Raw genomic sequence first — 16,282 nt, forward strand, 5'->3', positions numbered from 1 at the left:
CATCTCTCATTTGGAGGGCAGTCTCAGGTTTCATTTCCATGTGGCATACCACACAACGTGCCCCCTGCACACGGCTCCCTTCCCAGGCCAATGCCTGCCTGGGGTCAGACATGCATCTGCCCTGTAACCCAACAGGACTTATGCATGAGTACTCATGTAGATATGTACCCCCAGGATCGTGGCTAACCTGTACTTGATGTCAAGAGAGGGAAAAGGACAGGGGATCAGGGGCAGGGAGGGCATGAGGTTTCATCAAGGGCATGGGAAGACTGAAAAACATCACCACAAAGCCGGCAAGCCAGTCACTTCACATCATGCTTTAATGGGAGTATGGGTCCTTGTCATACAGCTTATAGAGGGAGGCGTGCGTGTCTGCAGCGCACCACACTACATTCTAGGTACTGGGCAGCATCTGATGCAGGGCGGAGGGAGAGCATGTATAAAAGAGATGAACAGCGGAAGCACCACCAGTGTCTTGCCTCTAATAATCCTGCTCCTTCAGACAGGGGGGATCATACTACAACCTTTGCTCTTTTGATTTTTGGGTTTGTTTTTTGGGAGGTTTTTTTTGCAAGTCTTTTCAGTTCTTTTGGCTCTGTCCCCTTACATGAAAAGCACTAGCCACTAAGGTTACTTGTGTCCCTTTCACATTTCCTAGGGGGTGAAGTGGGGTGAGCCCAGCAATTGCCTACCTTCACAAAACCCCAAATCCTCCCTCTCAGTGAATATATTGGACTCTGGATTCTGGCTGTTAGGGACATATCAGGATCGTATCATTACTTTGATATTCTTACTTAAAAGAAAAAGAACAAGTGCGTTCAGCTGGGCTGCAGCTCAGGGCAAGGGGACATTTTCTCTGGGATATGCTGCTGATACATTTTGGATTATTCTTACAGATTTATGCTAATTTGTTTCAAGTCTTTGTGCTTGGTTTCTTGGTGACTACAAAATAAATGTCTATAGCTGAGAAGACAAATATACTCACCTTTCCAAAAAAATCAAATTCTACTGACCTAGGACCTGGTTCAACAAAGCATCTTGGACCCTTGAGGAGTCCCACTGAAACCAACAGAATAAACTGCATGCTTTAAGCCAGTCAAATGCTCAAGTGCTGCTTTGTTGGATCAGGGTCAAAGCAATTTAGCTGTTCAGAATTTATCAGGCTAAAGTCACGTGCCAAAAAGGTGTTGGGGGTGGGAGTTGGGTTTGGCTGCAGATGATCCCGCATACATAGATAACAGGTAGAACTAGGCAACTGGGGTCAAAAACAGGCAGAGCCTCATCTTAAACCTTTGCCTGAAAGTTAAATGCAACAACTATGAAGCTTGAAGAAATGCTGTTACCTCTTTTCTCATTATGTTGCAGTGGCAAGTGTCTCCAAACTGCCCTGCAGGGGACAGGTTGGGAGCAAAAAGTGTTGAACTGGAAGAAAGTCTATGTTGGTGCAGTTTTTCCAGCCTGAACAAAAGCCAAAAGCCTAGTCACCTCCTGAGAAGGCCTCTTGAGAGGCACTTTCCAGTCTAGTTCTGTAGATCCCAGATGCGGTCAAGCCAAGTTTTTCAGGTTTTCCAGTTCCTAATTCCAGTTTACTGTTTCTCACTCCTGGCTATGACCAGGTAACTATACTGTCTTTAACTGCTTTAAAACAGATATCATTTTAGCCCAAACACTAATATATGATTCAAGGACTAAGTAAGTCAAGCACCTGGCTTTGCCATTTTGCACATTAGTTAAATAAATATGCCTGGGAAAGTTGAAGTAATTATAATAAAACTACATCAAAGTTAGAGGTCTCACAGAGCTCACTTACTGGCACAAAGTACATTATGCCCTCCTCTTCTGCAGGTGAGGTTGAGGGGATGACTTTTAAAGGCACAAATAGCCATTAGCTAGGTACCTCTCTCTTGGAGAAAGTGAATAGGAACTATGCCTTTGAAAATCATCCTCTGTGTCTTGAGCTGTATATTATAGCAACAATGGCTATAATCTCTCTGAATCCAGCATAGCGTTAGTTTTGAACTTTCCATGCATAAACCTACACTGAATTTAAATATGTAGCTGTAAGCATTATAATAACATACCGTACATATTTAACTGTGCAGTTAGTGCATTCTAGCTTTTGCTTCCAGGTCCTATATATTGCATTTTTCCCTAGATGTGTCTATACATATGTTACTGTGCAGGACAGTGAGGAAAAACAAGAGAACTGTAATACACGTACACACATTAGAGTACAATCAGACACAGAACATACTATGCATGTTCTAACAAGGGCAATCCTTAATCAGCACACCAGGGGAAAGATGATGATGGCCATCCCCAATGGCTCACACCAACGTACTATTCTTAATACCACAGGCTGCGCTGTGATTAGGCTGTTGTTTAAACATTGTAATGATAACAGACAGGGTAGCTTGCTTTGTCATCTTGGCCTTGCTAAGACTCTTTGTGCAATCCTAGGAAAGCCCTTGTTGTTGAACAGAAAACGAGAACACAGAAGGCATTAGAATGAAAGCTAAATAGAAAAACACTTAAAACACACATTGTTGTGCACATTTCAAGGAAAGGCTTCATGCCTGCCCTCAGTTATACCTATGCTGGTAAGCCCACGAGCTCAGCCATGCTGGCCAGGTATGACTGAGGGCTCAGCAAGGTCCATTATGGGATCTGGTTGGAGCTCTAATCAGTCTTCCTAGTGTGGGATTATTCAGAAGGCCAAAATCTGTGTCTGCATCCATCGCCTGTGGACAGCACAGACCAGCACTTCTGTTAGCAGTCAGCAGATCTTTTTCTTTTCTTCTTTTTTTTTTTTAAAAAGACAATAGCAGAAAAAGCAAGCTCATCTCCTATTCTATGGAAAGTGCTGCCATGCTGGACTGCCAGCCAAGCCAAAGACACCCTTTATCTCAAGTCAGTAGCTGAGAGCAACTGAGATTTTTCTGGGCTTTTCCAAACTAAAAGCACCTGCCTGCATATCTGTTTGCACAAACAGGGACTCAGAAAAAGTGGTTTCCAGGTAAAAATGTTTTCCCAACAGCTACCAGCTCTCCCCCTTCCACCCTGACTCAACCACAGTTTTCATCCAGGTGAGATCCTCTATAGCAGACATCTCAGCAAAGCCCTAGCACCGTTTCTGGATCTCCCACAATCTCGCTGTGCACCATTTTAAAAGTGTCAATGAATAGGTCCATCCACTCCTGCCGATCATGTCCAGTGGCAAACTTGGCTTTTTCGGCGGTATAGGCCAAAGTGGCCACCAGCTGGGTGTACATGTTGGGGTCCTGGATTTCCCGCGTGGAGTTTAGGAACTGGGCGATCGTTTGTATGGTGCTGGGGAAATTTATCTTGACCCCCTCTTCCATGGGGCGGAAAATTACTGGGGGTTCGTTCCCAGGGTTCCTGCCATCTGCAAGTGAGCGTCAAAAGAATATTTTCAGGGCTTTCTAGCATTGGCTGTGTGTCTAACTGCTATTGGGTTCTCTTACGTACATTGTGCTAGAGGAAGAGTGAGCCAATGAGGAATAGAGAAGCAAAGAACAAAGTCATGTTTTTAATTCTGGGATCTGCTCAGAATGTGGGATACAAAGATGCATGGCTGTCTCACTGAAGCCCTGGCCCAAACATTGTCAAAGGGAATGGAAAGAGTCCCCTCGTAAGACCATGAAAGAGTATTTGGAAATAATTTCCTATAGGTAGAAAAGTGTCTATTCAACGTTTCCTGTGAATGGTCTCAGCTACTGTGAAATCAGATCCTAAAGCATGTGAAGGCACAAGCAGATGCACGAATATATTGTTGTAAGGGCAGTGGGCTGAACCCTTTGTAATTGCTTTGTCTGTCTGTTCCTATCTCAAAGTAAACAGAAGTTACCCTTGAATGGAACAAAGTTGTGTTACCCAATGTTTCACTTCACTTTCTATAGAACAGAAGCAGACAGATAACCAGGTACGCTCTATTGCTGGACAAGTTCATGAGTGGGAAATATCGCCCGCCTTTAACCACTATATTGATCATTTCTCCATGTCATGACACTTACATGGGCAAAATGACTATTAAGTTTTTAAAGTGTAAAGCATCAGTTGTGGCATTAAAGCCTCAGCAGTGGAATTCTTTATCTAGTGGAGATGGGTAAATGTTTAAAAAACAATCATTGAAGACATCAGACAATTTGTTATTGTTTGCTAGATAATTGTTTTGTGAAATTATTTGACAAATAGTATTTAAGCAGCTTTTCAACCAGGTAAATACTGTCAAACAATAGTTGATGAGCACAAGCAGCTCTTAGTAAACTTGCCCAATGGCATTCAGCCAGCTCTGCCATGTATGTCTCTGTTGAATGGATAGATTCTTTGCTGTTACCACTTCTATTTTCTGCCTCTTGCTCAGTATGGTTAACAATAGGGTTGGGAATGTCTTCAAGGACATGAGCTGACCTATTTTATCTTACTGGACCTCAGCCAGGAGGATTCAGGGGATGGGAGGTCTGCTTGGGGGAAGGCAAAGAGACCTAGTTTTCCTTTGGATGCCAGGTCAGATAGCAGCAAGTTTTGTGATTTCCTGGGGCAACCACATACAAATAAACAGCCTGCCTCAGCGAATAAATAAGTGGGAGTTAAAGCAGCTTCTATGAGAAATCTCCCTTCGAACACAAACCCTGCTCCTGTTTCTTCAGAGTTGGTACTCTGTGCAGCAGATGGTCTCCTGCTGGAACACAGGGGCTTGGCTCTGCCATGGCCCATATGGGCCACTATTCCCAGTTTGCTGCCCACAGGTCTTTCTGATTGATTGAATTCTGTGTTGAGGTTCACCTGTGAACAACCCCTAAAGTGCAAAGCAAAGTTCCTCTGAAAAAGATGTTTGCCTGGATTAGAAGAAGCCCCATAGATGTTCATGCCATCTGTACCAAAGCCAGGAGTTAGCTCAGATTCACTCTGCATGCTGCCCAGCCTGAATCTCAGCTTAGTGATCCACTGCCCAGTAAGTATATGGTGCTAAGTGATTCACAAAGTCCTGCGATCATGGCATGCTTGTTAGGCACAAGCCCATCCTGAAGGCAGGTGTTGTAGCAATGCCTTATAAGGGTTGCTGATAGGCTGAAGGCCTACTGAGTCTCCCAGTGTCCACAGAGGAACATGTGCAATGCAGTGCTGAAGGGGTGAGGTTATAATATTTCCCTCTTCCAGGTCTTTGGGGTACCATGTGCTCTGAGTAGGGGTGCATGGAAGGATGCCCTTTGCTCTCTTCAGAGCCAGCAGTGCAATTCTGACAAGCCAGTGGCAAGTGAAGTCTCCTTGCAACTCCCTTTCTGCTGTACTCTGTCAGGCCTGCTCAGGTCTGACCTATCCAATGCGTAGGGGTGAGCCTGTAGGACTCTGAGCTCCCTCACTCCCCTGGCAAAGCCCTGTCCATGAGGAGTGGACTGGATGTGAATTAAGCCCAACTTTTTTCAAAACAACCCCGCAGAACATGGGGAGAGCAGAGGAGAATGCAGCACCAATGCAGAGACAGCTGTTAGTCATGCACTTCCAGTAAGCAGGAAATCTCTTAACTCACCTAGGGTGTTCCTAGCTGAGCTCCTCCAAGAGTCTGTTTCCTCACAGCCACGACCAAACTGCACCAAGCCCTCCGAGACAATGCTGACCGCAACACAGTTGTGGTTGCATGCCCTCGTTAGGTTAGCACTAGGGGTGGAAGGCTGGCTAAAGATCGTCATCGTCTTGGGCACCACTTCAATTCCATTCAGACTTCCAGGCCTACATCTGGGCTTGTGCACAGCTATGTCACTAACCCACAAAGAGCACCCATTTTTACACCCATGTAACTATTCTAGGCCAAATCCACTCAACTGAAGATAGTCATTATAACGTCACTCCATTCTATGGAGTGGATCCCAACACCCTGCTTGGCCTATGGCATGGTCTACAGAAATATTTCCTTCAGAGATCTTTTCAGAGTCCTCTGAAATGAAGTGGTTCAGAGTAGTGCTCTACTGCTGTACCTCTCATTAATAATGAAAATAGCTGAGCATGTTGCTGTGAGATGAGAATCCATTCACCTTGGTGTGGAGACTCATGATGGAGGCTTGGGTTTCACACCTAGCAGAACCCATATATTGCTGCTGTTTGAGAAGATAGACAGTCCTGCTGTTCAGCATGCCAGAGAAAATGTCCTGGCATATTCATCACCTCTACAAATCAGTCCTGCCCAGCAGTCCTACATGGTCTTAACATTAGCTCCCATCATCGCAAATGCTTTGGAAGAATAGACATTTGATGTTGACTGAGACAAGGCAGAGGTTGGAAGTGTGAGCTGCTCCATCCTTTGATTGGAACCAGCCCCCACATGCAGCCTAGCAGGATATGATTCTACACACTTTCAGACTGCAGGCTTGATGGCATCATCCAGAACACTTTCAGGAAGTGGGAAGGTGCCCCATTTGTGAACAACTTATCACTTTAGCCTTAGGCACCAGGAAGAGTTGGGTGGCCTTTGTGCTGTCCCCAATTAATATTTATTTGCACATTAGTAAATCAGCAGGAGAAGAGTGTGCATAGCTCCCTGCTAGCCTGCTGGCTGGCTGTGGCAAATAGTCTGGCACTATGTCTAATGGAAAACTGTTTGCCCTGCCTGAGGTTTTTACTACCTGTTGTCTTTATCCCCTCAGGAAGTTCTTGGTAAGTATTCTCCAGAGACAATGGCTGCACAGCCAGGAAGACTCTTCCTTTTGAAGAAGCTTGGACAATATGCTTCCTAGTGCTGCAAGGAAGGCATGTTCCCCATATCGAGCTTTGCGGAAAGACACTTGCCCAAGAGCACAGCACATGGGAAAAAGGTTAGCATCACACCTTGACATTCCAGCCTCAGCACTCCCCAGCCCAAATCATAAGTGCTTACAAATGATAAGTCCAGGCACCCAAAACCAAGGAGCTGGCTTAAAAAAAAAAAATCACATCATTTTAAAAAAACAATACATTTTTTACTCTGCCTTCTGCTTTCTGGGCCTTCAGGGGCCTTGTTTTCCAGCTGTTCTCCACAACAGTATGTGATAAAGAGGGGACCCTTTTTTATTTCTGAAGATGAGATTCTCATATAAGTCACCTGACTCCTGAAACTGGAGCTTTCAGGAAAGCATGGAACATCACAAGACTTGGGAACAAAATCACAAGAGTTCACAAGGCTGCATCCCTTGTAACCTACATGTCAAACACTCAGTCTAGGTAGACAGACAGACAGAATAGGACAGACAGACTTTTTAGCAAGAGTAATGCAGGCTAGAAGCTCATCATATAACAAGCAGAATATGCTGAACATAGGGATACCTGCACCATCTCTACAGAGTCTAGGAGAAATTGGAGAGGCTGTGTGTACACAAGCCTACCCGTGGAGAGAGCTCAGACTGACAAGAAAAAGCGAGCCAGGTGTGGTATATAGGCCGACTCTTGAGATAAAATGACATCTCTTACCTCCCACCCTCTAGTGTGTACACGCATAGGACAGCTCACCAATCTCTGCCCCCAAGCCTATGCCTGTTCCCCTGGCACTACAGTATGGTGCAGAAGGTGCAGAGTTGCTGGCTCATTTACTTACCTGTTTGGCAGGGCAGGTCTGGACAAACAATCTGTGGATCTGAAATATGAATAAAAAGAGATACTGAGTGATGTGGTACTGTCCCTGCTGCAGGGCCATGGGAACTGTCTATGCTGTGGTCCCAAGCCTCTCATTGGGTAGACCAAAACTATAGTGGTGGAGGGCCTGGTGGGATGGGAGACTGAGACTCCAGCTGGGAAAGAGCCATCTGTCCTGAGCTACATCATTTGAGAAGCAAGGGTTTTTTCATGATCTCTTTTAGTGAACAAATCATACAGTTGGGCAAGATATTGGACAAGCTTTCAGGCACTTTCAGTCCCAAGAGTTTGTCTAACATCTCCTCCAATTATACAGTTGGTCCCATAAAAGATATTGCTTGCTTTTCATATTTCCTGGACTATCACAGCTACAACAACTCTCCAAACCTACTACTGAGTTACTTTCAGGAGATAGTAGTGACCCAACTGCATGCACTAGTAACCAGTGGGCTGGTGCACACTGGTACTGCACAGCTGTGCAGAGAACTGTCAGTAGCAGACCATCTTGGAATAATGGCTGCATGACCCCCATCTCAATAAGGGACTGAATAAGACTGGCAGCTACCAACCTGGGCAGAGCACATTCTCCATTTTGTCAATGAATTCCTCAGCCACCAGGTCTGAGAAGAGTCTCATTTTCTGCACTCTCTTTTCCTCATTGCAGGCGATTGACACCAGGGTCTCACTCTGTTCTGGCTGGTAGAACATGTCTCCAATGCCAATGGTATTGACAAAGACGTTTTCCTGACAGAGGGCGTTCAGGTTCTTGTCATCATCCCGTGGGTCAAACCGCCCATCAGTTATCACCACTGCAAATACCCGAGCTTTCTCTCTCTGGCTTTCCTTGATGAGCTTGTTGTAGGCATATTGCAGGGCAGAGGGTGTCCATGTGCCCCCAGCAATCCACTCCAGGCGCTTCACTGCCTCTTTGAAGCTGGACAGCGAGTCTATGCGCTCATCACCAAACTGGATGGCTTCAAATGTCCCCTCGTGGCTGTACTGCACCACCCCAACACGGGCTCCTGCCAACAATGTCAGGGAGATCAGTGGTCACTCGCTGTGTGAGCCAGTGCTCTCCCAGGCACTCTGCCACCACCTGGCAGGGGAATGCTCCTCATTCAGGGACTCTATTTTGCCCAGCTGTACAGCTCAGCTGGGTGGGGAATCATCGTTCAGGACACTGGCCAGGCACTATCAAGACTGATGACAGCACAGCAATGACCAGCACCAGTGAAAAGCAAGGAAAACCAGAGCTGTGTTTACATTGTAAAAAGTCTGACAGGCAGCTTGAAAAGAAGGGGATAGATCCCAACAAGAGACATGTGACACCTGCCCCAGGAGAAGGGCTAAGCCTTACTGTAAAACACAGCAGTCACTACCTGTTCCCATGCTCTTAGTAGACACTATCCAGATGGCTCAGCCAATGGACTGCCCCTCCAAGGGCAATCCATTAACAAGCCTTGGCTGCCTTTGTCACCCCCTCCTCCTCTCTGCTACACACCCTCCTAACCTGTCGGGGACTTGGGGTCCTTGGCGATGGAGCCCAGCCTGCTGACCACGTTGATGACAAAGTTCTTCTCTAGAGTGAAGTTGGTGTAGCCGATACTCTCAGAGCTGTCTATGACGAACAAGATGTCCAGGGCACCACAGCGCTTCTCACAGTCTGGGGGACAGGAGAGAGGGAGGAAATCAAAAAGAGACTAGGTAGATAGCAGTTTCCAGGAGAAAGGGGAGAGACCATGTTTGGAAAGGGAGTAGCTTGCAGGCCAGGTCATCGGTCCATTTGGTCTGCCTTCCCACCTCTAGCAAGGGAGGAAGGGGAAACTATGTGCAGGCACTTCTGCAGGAGAGAGGAAGCCTTTATTCTGAAACATGTGATTGGGCTGTCATTAGCATGACCTGAATTTTACTGTGACGTACTGTTCAGGGTCACCTAGTCAATGCCTATCCCTGGAGTGGAGGGTGGGGCTGGCTGGGCGAGGGCTCACAGGCTGCCTTTGCACAGCCCCTCTTCAGTTATTCTATTTCAGGTACTGTCTGAGAGTGGCATCACAGTGGGAACAGCCAAGCACATGGGGGCATGGAGCAGAAGCCAGCATGGAAGGGGCAGCTCAGCAGGGGAAGCAGCGGTTATTGCCCTACTTCTGACGGGCATTTTGCTGGGAACTCTTTCACCACAGAAGGAGCCAATGGCAGGCAGTGTTCAGAAGTAAGGGTGCCCCCAGGCACTAGCTGCACTTGCTGAGGACATGGCCTGAGAGCAAACAAGGAGTCCCACTGCACCCCCAAGCCAACGCCTTCCATGGGACTGAAGCAGTACACAGGCCTGGAGCTGGCTCATGGCTCAGGGACTTGCCTTGTCCTTCCTGATCCCCCTCATCACAGATGCAGGAAGGATTGCCTGGGAGAAGAACACTCAAAGGGGTGCACCTGCCCATCCCCCAAGTTATTCCCCCCAGCTCAGCACTGACACAAAGCCATAAAGAAGAGTGACACTACTGACCGCAGCAGCCACAGGTTTCCCTCACGTAGGTCATCACGTCACATTCCTGCCGGCAGAACACAGAGAGCAGAGGGCCAGGTGAGTGCTAGCCTCTTCTCGCAGGGCAGGCAGGGCCCAGCCTGTACCAAACCCCTTGGCCTGGCTTTCATTTCTCACCCAACAGTTCTGCATTGCCTCTCTGATTGGGACAATGTCTTAATGGTGGCTACATCTGTGCCAAATCACATCAGCTCTCCCTTCTCCAGCTCCTTCTTTCAGCAGGCCATGGACTTTGCTCTTCTCCATCATACAGAGGAAACTACCACTGATTTTGGTGTAACCAAGAGCAAGGCTGGCCCCCAAGTGTGATCCCCACTCAGAACACTTTGGAATTGTACCCTCCAGTGGCTGCCCCTGAATGGCATCAGCTTCCAGGTGTAAGGGTCTTTATTAGGAAATGGGCCCTACTTACCGTCAGGCCAGGAGGTCCTGCTGGGCCAGGGTCACCCTGTAAGAAGAACAAAGCAGTGTTGTTCCCCTTGCTGGGAATCCCCACTGCAGATGCCAGCTGGGGCAGATTCATGCAGACACTGGCAGGAACAGGAGCAGTGCCAGATGCCAGGATGCTCTGAAGGAATCTCTGAAGGCTCGCCCAGGGGTGAGCAGCCTCCTTCAGGGCCTGAGGGCAGTCACTGGTGCAGCTGTCTTCGCTTCACTGCTACAACCACATGTAAGAAGCAGGGAGCAGTAGAGCAACCATTTTCATATACTAACATGTTACAGTACCTCAGGGCCTTGTTCACCAGGTGGGCCTCTGGGTCCAGGCTGGCCTCCGGGGCCAGGGTCACCCTGGGAAGAAAAGAAAAGGAAATAATTGCACATATTTAAGTAGGGGTCAGAGCCATCTCCTGTTCATCCCAACTAGGACTATAACTGCTGAAGGCTCTCAAGCACCTCTTGTACCCAAGCACACAGGGGATGCAAAGCAGCTAGCAGTGCTCTCTCCAAGGCAGAACTCCCATGACTGATTATTGGAGGGGGCATCATATAATCAGACAGATCTCACTGCAGGCACAGTGTCCCTGGTCTCAGGACACAGCCACCATCTGAGTACCAAGGGATCACACACTGGCACACTGAAGTCAGACCTGCATGCAGGGGATGCTCTAGGGTTGCAGGGGTCATTTTCCCTGAGCTGCTTGTTTAGTTTAGCTTTCTGGGCCCAATGCATTGCTCTGGAATGATTCTAGCAACACTGTGATTCCAGAAGCACGAGATACACTGTCAGTGTAGGCAGACAGGCACTAGACATGCCAGAGGGAAGTTCTAGTGACCTTTAACTTGGCTCTCCTGCCCTACAGTGGTGCCCCAGATGCTGGGCCTCCAGACCTTCATTATCTGTATTTTCTCCCTTCCACCTCTCCCTCAGTAGTGGTGCTTAGCGGGGTTATAGAGGTGGGACCCCTACCTTGGCCACACCTGAAGCTGTGAGTGGCATTAACAAAGTACTTACAATCTCCCCTTTCTCTCCTTTAGTGCCTGGAGTGCCTTTTGGGCCAAAGTCGCCTCTTACACCCTGTTCAGAGAAAAGAGATAACATCAAGGCAGCTGCTCATGTGCTGGGAAAGGTATCACTATCAGTGAATCACAGTCAAAAACAGCAGCATGGCTGATGATCCTGTTCCAGAAATGCAGCTGTTTCACAGGCTGCCTTTAACTGTGTAGCCCTTATTGGCACAGAGATAAGAGGGCAATGTCTACAGCTACTCTTTGCTTAATGTCATAGTTACATTCTTGAAAAAATGCAACTTAAAGTGAAACGATGTTAGGCAAATCCAATTACGTCACAGTAGTTACCTACTAGCAGCAGGCGGTCAAACAACTTTATAACAGAACACTGAGAGACTTTAAATGAGTATGTTCTCTAATAGATCAGTGATGTAATAATGAAACAAAATTAACTGGGATGATGTTAAGTGAGGAGTACCTGTACACTGACCTACCTTTAACAGGCATTCATTTAAGAATACAGTTGCTTTCTGAAGCATATTTCAGATTGCTACGCAGAGACTGTGGCATGGGAAATGAATCTTGGACTGGGTTTCTCGACAAGATAGCTAGGACCAGGAGGTCATTTTTGTAAGACTAATTAATAGTTAAAATGAGATGCACAGTGTATTGTTTCAGTGAGAAACACCACACCAAACTATCTATTCACCTGGCCTTGATTAGTTTATAATGTGTGTTACGGAGAAATAACCAGGTAATCAGCAGGGTTTATTTTCTATAAACCTGAGTGCTTAGTAATTGTCACTACCATGTAGCTATCTATCTTTGAATGGGATTATGAGGGATTTAAATGAATTGCACCCAAAACACAACATTAAAAAAATGAATTCATTAAACAGCATTATGTTGATGGAACACCTGAAAATCAAATACCCAAAAGCAATGAAATACCAGAATAAACATTTTCTTAAGCTGCTCACCTGGCTTGGTTGGAGTTTTAACCAGCAGATCCCCAGTTGATTAAAGTTTGGTGCCCTATAGGCTGCCAGCCTACCCTATAATATGTTATAGTAGTACTCAGAGGCCCCAGTCCCAACTGGTATCCAATTTTGTTTGATATAGTCATTGAAACATGGAAATGCATGGCTGGAAGGGACCTTCAGAAGCCATCTAGTCCAATTTCATACCAGAGGCAGGATCATTCCTATCCAAATGATCCTGTACAAATCCATTGTCTATCCTACTACCAAAACTAAATGATTAATCCTGACACAGCCACAAGACAAGGCACCTTAAACTTCTACAGGTAAAGCAAGGGGACCATGGTGCCTAATGTTCTGCTGTGGACAGCTTGTTAAAGTATACTTGAGCAATCATCTGAGTCAAACAGAGAGGTAAACATGGTGCCTGCCCCAAAAGCTGCTACTCCAGGATTCTTATTATTCTTATTTAACAGTTACGTTGCAACAGCACATCAAGGCCATGGATAGGTTGGCCCAAACCCCTCCTCTTACACCTACATTCCCACCTATGCTAAGTTCTGTACAGGTATATGATGGCCAGCATATATGAGGAACAGCAGTGGGGTGAGTCAATAGGACTGGCCTCTGGAAAGAAGGTTACTCAGCCACTTGCTGGCAGGGTTGGGAGCCAACTGCTCAGTGCATTAGATTAGGAAACAAATAAACAAGTCAAGCACACACACCTCTGGGCCAGGTAAGCCCTTCTCGCCTTTGTCACCCTGGAAAGAGATGAGAGGGGGTGAGTTAGTTTTGTTCTAAATTACTATTTTCTGTACATGTACCCAGAGCCAATAGGCCCAATATAATTACTTAACATACCTCTGAAATGATTTTCTTTACTACTGTCCTATTTCCCCCACTCCTGGCCAAGTGCATCTGGCTGCAGCCATCATCATGTAGCTAGCTATTCACTATCAAGTCCCTTACTGACCACAGAGCTGGATACACTGGGGATGTTCAAGGGCACAGGTGGTGATTGTAACACACCTGCATTTCTCATGCTGTCCTTGTACCTCAGTAGTAAGAAGATCCATAACAAATCAAAAATGGTTTTCTAAATCTAACTCTGAAGGCTGTTAGGAGCCTCAGCAGCACTCTCCCTACTGACTCCAGGAATGATACCAATGCTTACTTGTGAAAATGAAACCCTCTGGCACATCTTGTCCCCCAGAACGGTGCACTCTCTCAAGGGGAAGATCTCCCCATTGCTCCCTCACAGCTGGTCACTCTGGCTTTGTATTGTGGCAGCCTCTTATGATTCCTTTCACCTGGTCTGACTTTATCACAGCTTTCTCCCCAAGTGTCCCTCCCTCTCTGCTTCTTTCCATGCTGTTCATTTGGGAGAGATAGGACTGGCCCTACCCCTCCACACCCCACACACCCATTAATTTCATTCTGAGTGTGCAAGCAAACATACCCGCGGTCCTGGGTAGCCATGTTTGCCGGAGCCAGGTCTGCCTCTGTCTCCCTTTGGTGAAAAAGAAGGAATTATTCAGTGAAACTGTAACATTAAAGAAGACCAGTCTCCCCAGTGGAGTGATACCAATGGCAGTCAGATACTCTTCCTTTCTCCCTAAGGCATGCATGCAATCTCTGCATGCTATCTGTCCTAACTAGCAACTGTGCACTTCAGTGCAGTAGATATGGGATCTGAGTTTACAAGGCCGAAGAAAGGGGTGCATGGACAGCAATGACTTCAACATACAGATCTGTCCTGGCAGAAGGAACCTGCAGAAACCAGAGGGCTCCTCTGTGGGAGAAAAGAAACCAGGAAAGGCAGCCAGCTGGGGCCCAGGACATCACTGAATTTTGCTGGGTGTAATTAAGACTGCTTTCGTCCTAGCAGGGCCTAGCCTCCCACATGAAAGGGGGTGCAAATTAGAATCCAGTGCCCATTCCAGAGATGCACACACAGATCCCTGGACCTGCTCTCCCCGAGACAGCGCAGCACCACCCTGGGCCTACTCCTGGATTTTACCTTTGGTCCTGGTGGGCCAGGGTCACCCCTTGGGCCCAAGTCACCTGGATCTCCACGTGATCCCTGGAAGAGAGTGACAGAGACCAGAGTAAGGGGAGGAATAGGACAGTTCCTGTGGCACAGTGGCCACCCAGGGAACCACAATATCGATGTCTCAAGAAAACACAAGTAGAGCACCACTTCTTCTATGAGCTTATAACAACACAGCCAGGGACAGTTCAGTTTTTCCCCACTTCCCTACACCCTTCAGAGCCTGCGAGCCCTGGATACCTGGCACTTGAAAGATTCCTTCCAGCAGCAAACTGCTAGCATTAACTAAGGTTGCTTACAGCTACGTGGCCGGTGAGACAGGGCCAGTGTAGTCAACTGCACTGAGCATAGCAGCAGGGGATGGTGGGTCCTGGTTCTAACCTTAACTGTGACATGGATTAGCAGGCAGAGCTGGGCCTTGAGCCCCTCTGTGGCTCAGGGGGCCATGATGGGGCCATGTTACTTTCTTTCTGAAGAAACAGCCAGAGCTGATGACCAAAAAAAAGGTAAAAAATCTGCCTGAGGTTTGCCACCATCAGGGATCTGGCCCACTCCTTTCTGTAGCCAATAGCACACCAAAGAGTCAGGGTGCTGGCATCACAAACCCTTCACTGCTCTGGCACCTTTTGCTGTTTGCCTATTGCGTGGTGAACCCCAGCCATTGCCATCAGTCACACAGTTCCACAAGGAACAGGACACTTACGGGATTGCCTGGCTCTCCCACAGCACCTGAAGAGCCCCGCGCCCCTTGCAGTCCTCGATCCCCCTAAGGAACAAAGCAACAAAAGAGCAGTCACAGAACTGTGAGCAGACAGAGAAAACTTCAGCATCTGGAGTCTGGGGTTTGTGCTGGTGGTAAGGGAGGTTCTGGTACCATGCCATATGTGTAACTAGTCAGAGGCAAGTCTGAGGTCCCACCTAGGCATTTTTGTGATGGCAAATCCATCAACTGTGGAGCCCAGCTGCTCCTCACGAGCAGGGATGGGGAAGACTCCCCTGGGTGACTCTAGGCACTGCCGGTCCAGCCCAGGGGCTCCAGCCCTGAAAGCTGCCTTTCCTGAAGGCTGTTCAGCAGCAATGCACTGCAGTACTCCAGTGCATGCATGCAGGCAAGGCTCTCCCTCAGCCACTACAGGGGCTGTGCCCATGCCTGGAGAGGCGGGACCTGCTTGGAGGCAGGGGGCAGGTGCTATAGTTGCAGGCCACGGGGACAAATGACTTCCCTGCAGGGAACAATACTGCATGGGAGAAACAGATGGTGGGGGGGGGCCCCTTACCAATCCTGGTGACTTGAGCCTGTAACTCATTCTTACCTTGGCTCCTTTGTTTCCAATTTCTCCTGGCAAGCCCCTGATGCCCTCAGGGCCAGGGTCCCCCTGTCAGAATGGAAAGAGCAGTCAGATACACCTGCTGCCTGTAACCAGGCTCCTCATGTACCCAGGTCACCTAGGTCACCCAAAGTGTATTGCACCTCACACCTCATGGCCCTGCTGCTCTGTCTCTGCCATGGAGCAAGGGGTTCTCTATACCTTGTTTAATACCTGAAGCATTGCTGTGCTTCTGTCTCTCCTCTCACCTCAGTGTCAGGGCCCAGCTCAGGAGGCCAAGCAGGCCTATCTGGAGACTCCTGCTACTGTG

General features: G+C 47.7%; 1 protein-coding gene across 2 annotated transcripts in view; it reads right to left on the reverse strand.

Annotated features, from left to right (window-relative positions):
- Positions 1–16,282, reverse strand: part of COL6A2 (collagen type VI alpha 2 chain) — a 43,392-nt gene that overhangs the window by 3,807 nt on the left and 23,303 nt on the right. Inside the window, exons 16-28 of one of the 2 annotated variants that reach the window (XM_090045098.1) lie at positions 15,958–16,020; positions 15,348–15,410; positions 14,615–14,677; positions 14,054–14,104; positions 13,320–13,355; positions 11,619–11,681; positions 10,892–10,954; positions 10,578–10,613; positions 10,127–10,172; positions 9,134–9,286; positions 8,193–8,645; positions 7,586–7,624; positions 303–3,406 (exon numbers count right to left, since the gene is read on the reverse strand). In XM_090045098.1, the coding sequence (XP_089901224.1) occupies positions 3,111–3,406; positions 7,586–7,624; positions 8,193–8,645; positions 9,134–9,286; positions 10,127–10,172; positions 10,578–10,613; positions 10,892–10,954; positions 11,619–11,681; positions 13,320–13,355; positions 14,054–14,104; positions 14,615–14,677; positions 15,348–15,410; positions 15,958–16,020 (1,425 nt within the window). In that variant the 3' untranslated portion in view covers positions 303–3,110. Of the gene's footprint in view, positions 1–302; positions 3,407–7,585; positions 7,625–8,192; positions 8,646–9,133; positions 9,287–10,126; positions 10,173–10,577; positions 10,614–10,891; positions 10,955–11,618; positions 11,682–13,319; positions 13,356–14,053; positions 14,105–14,614; positions 14,678–15,347; positions 15,411–15,957; positions 16,021–16,282 lie in introns of those variants that run through there. The other variant, XM_090045097.1, reaches the window with a different exon arrangement.

The sequence above is a fragment of the Crocodylus siamensis genome, chromosome 4 (genome assembly GCF_052110815.1).
Source record: "Crocodylus siamensis isolate JL-2025a chromosome 4, ASM5211081v1, whole genome shotgun sequence".
In the NCBI taxonomy this organism is placed as follows: Eukaryota; Metazoa; Chordata; order Crocodylia; family Crocodylidae; genus Crocodylus; species Crocodylus siamensis.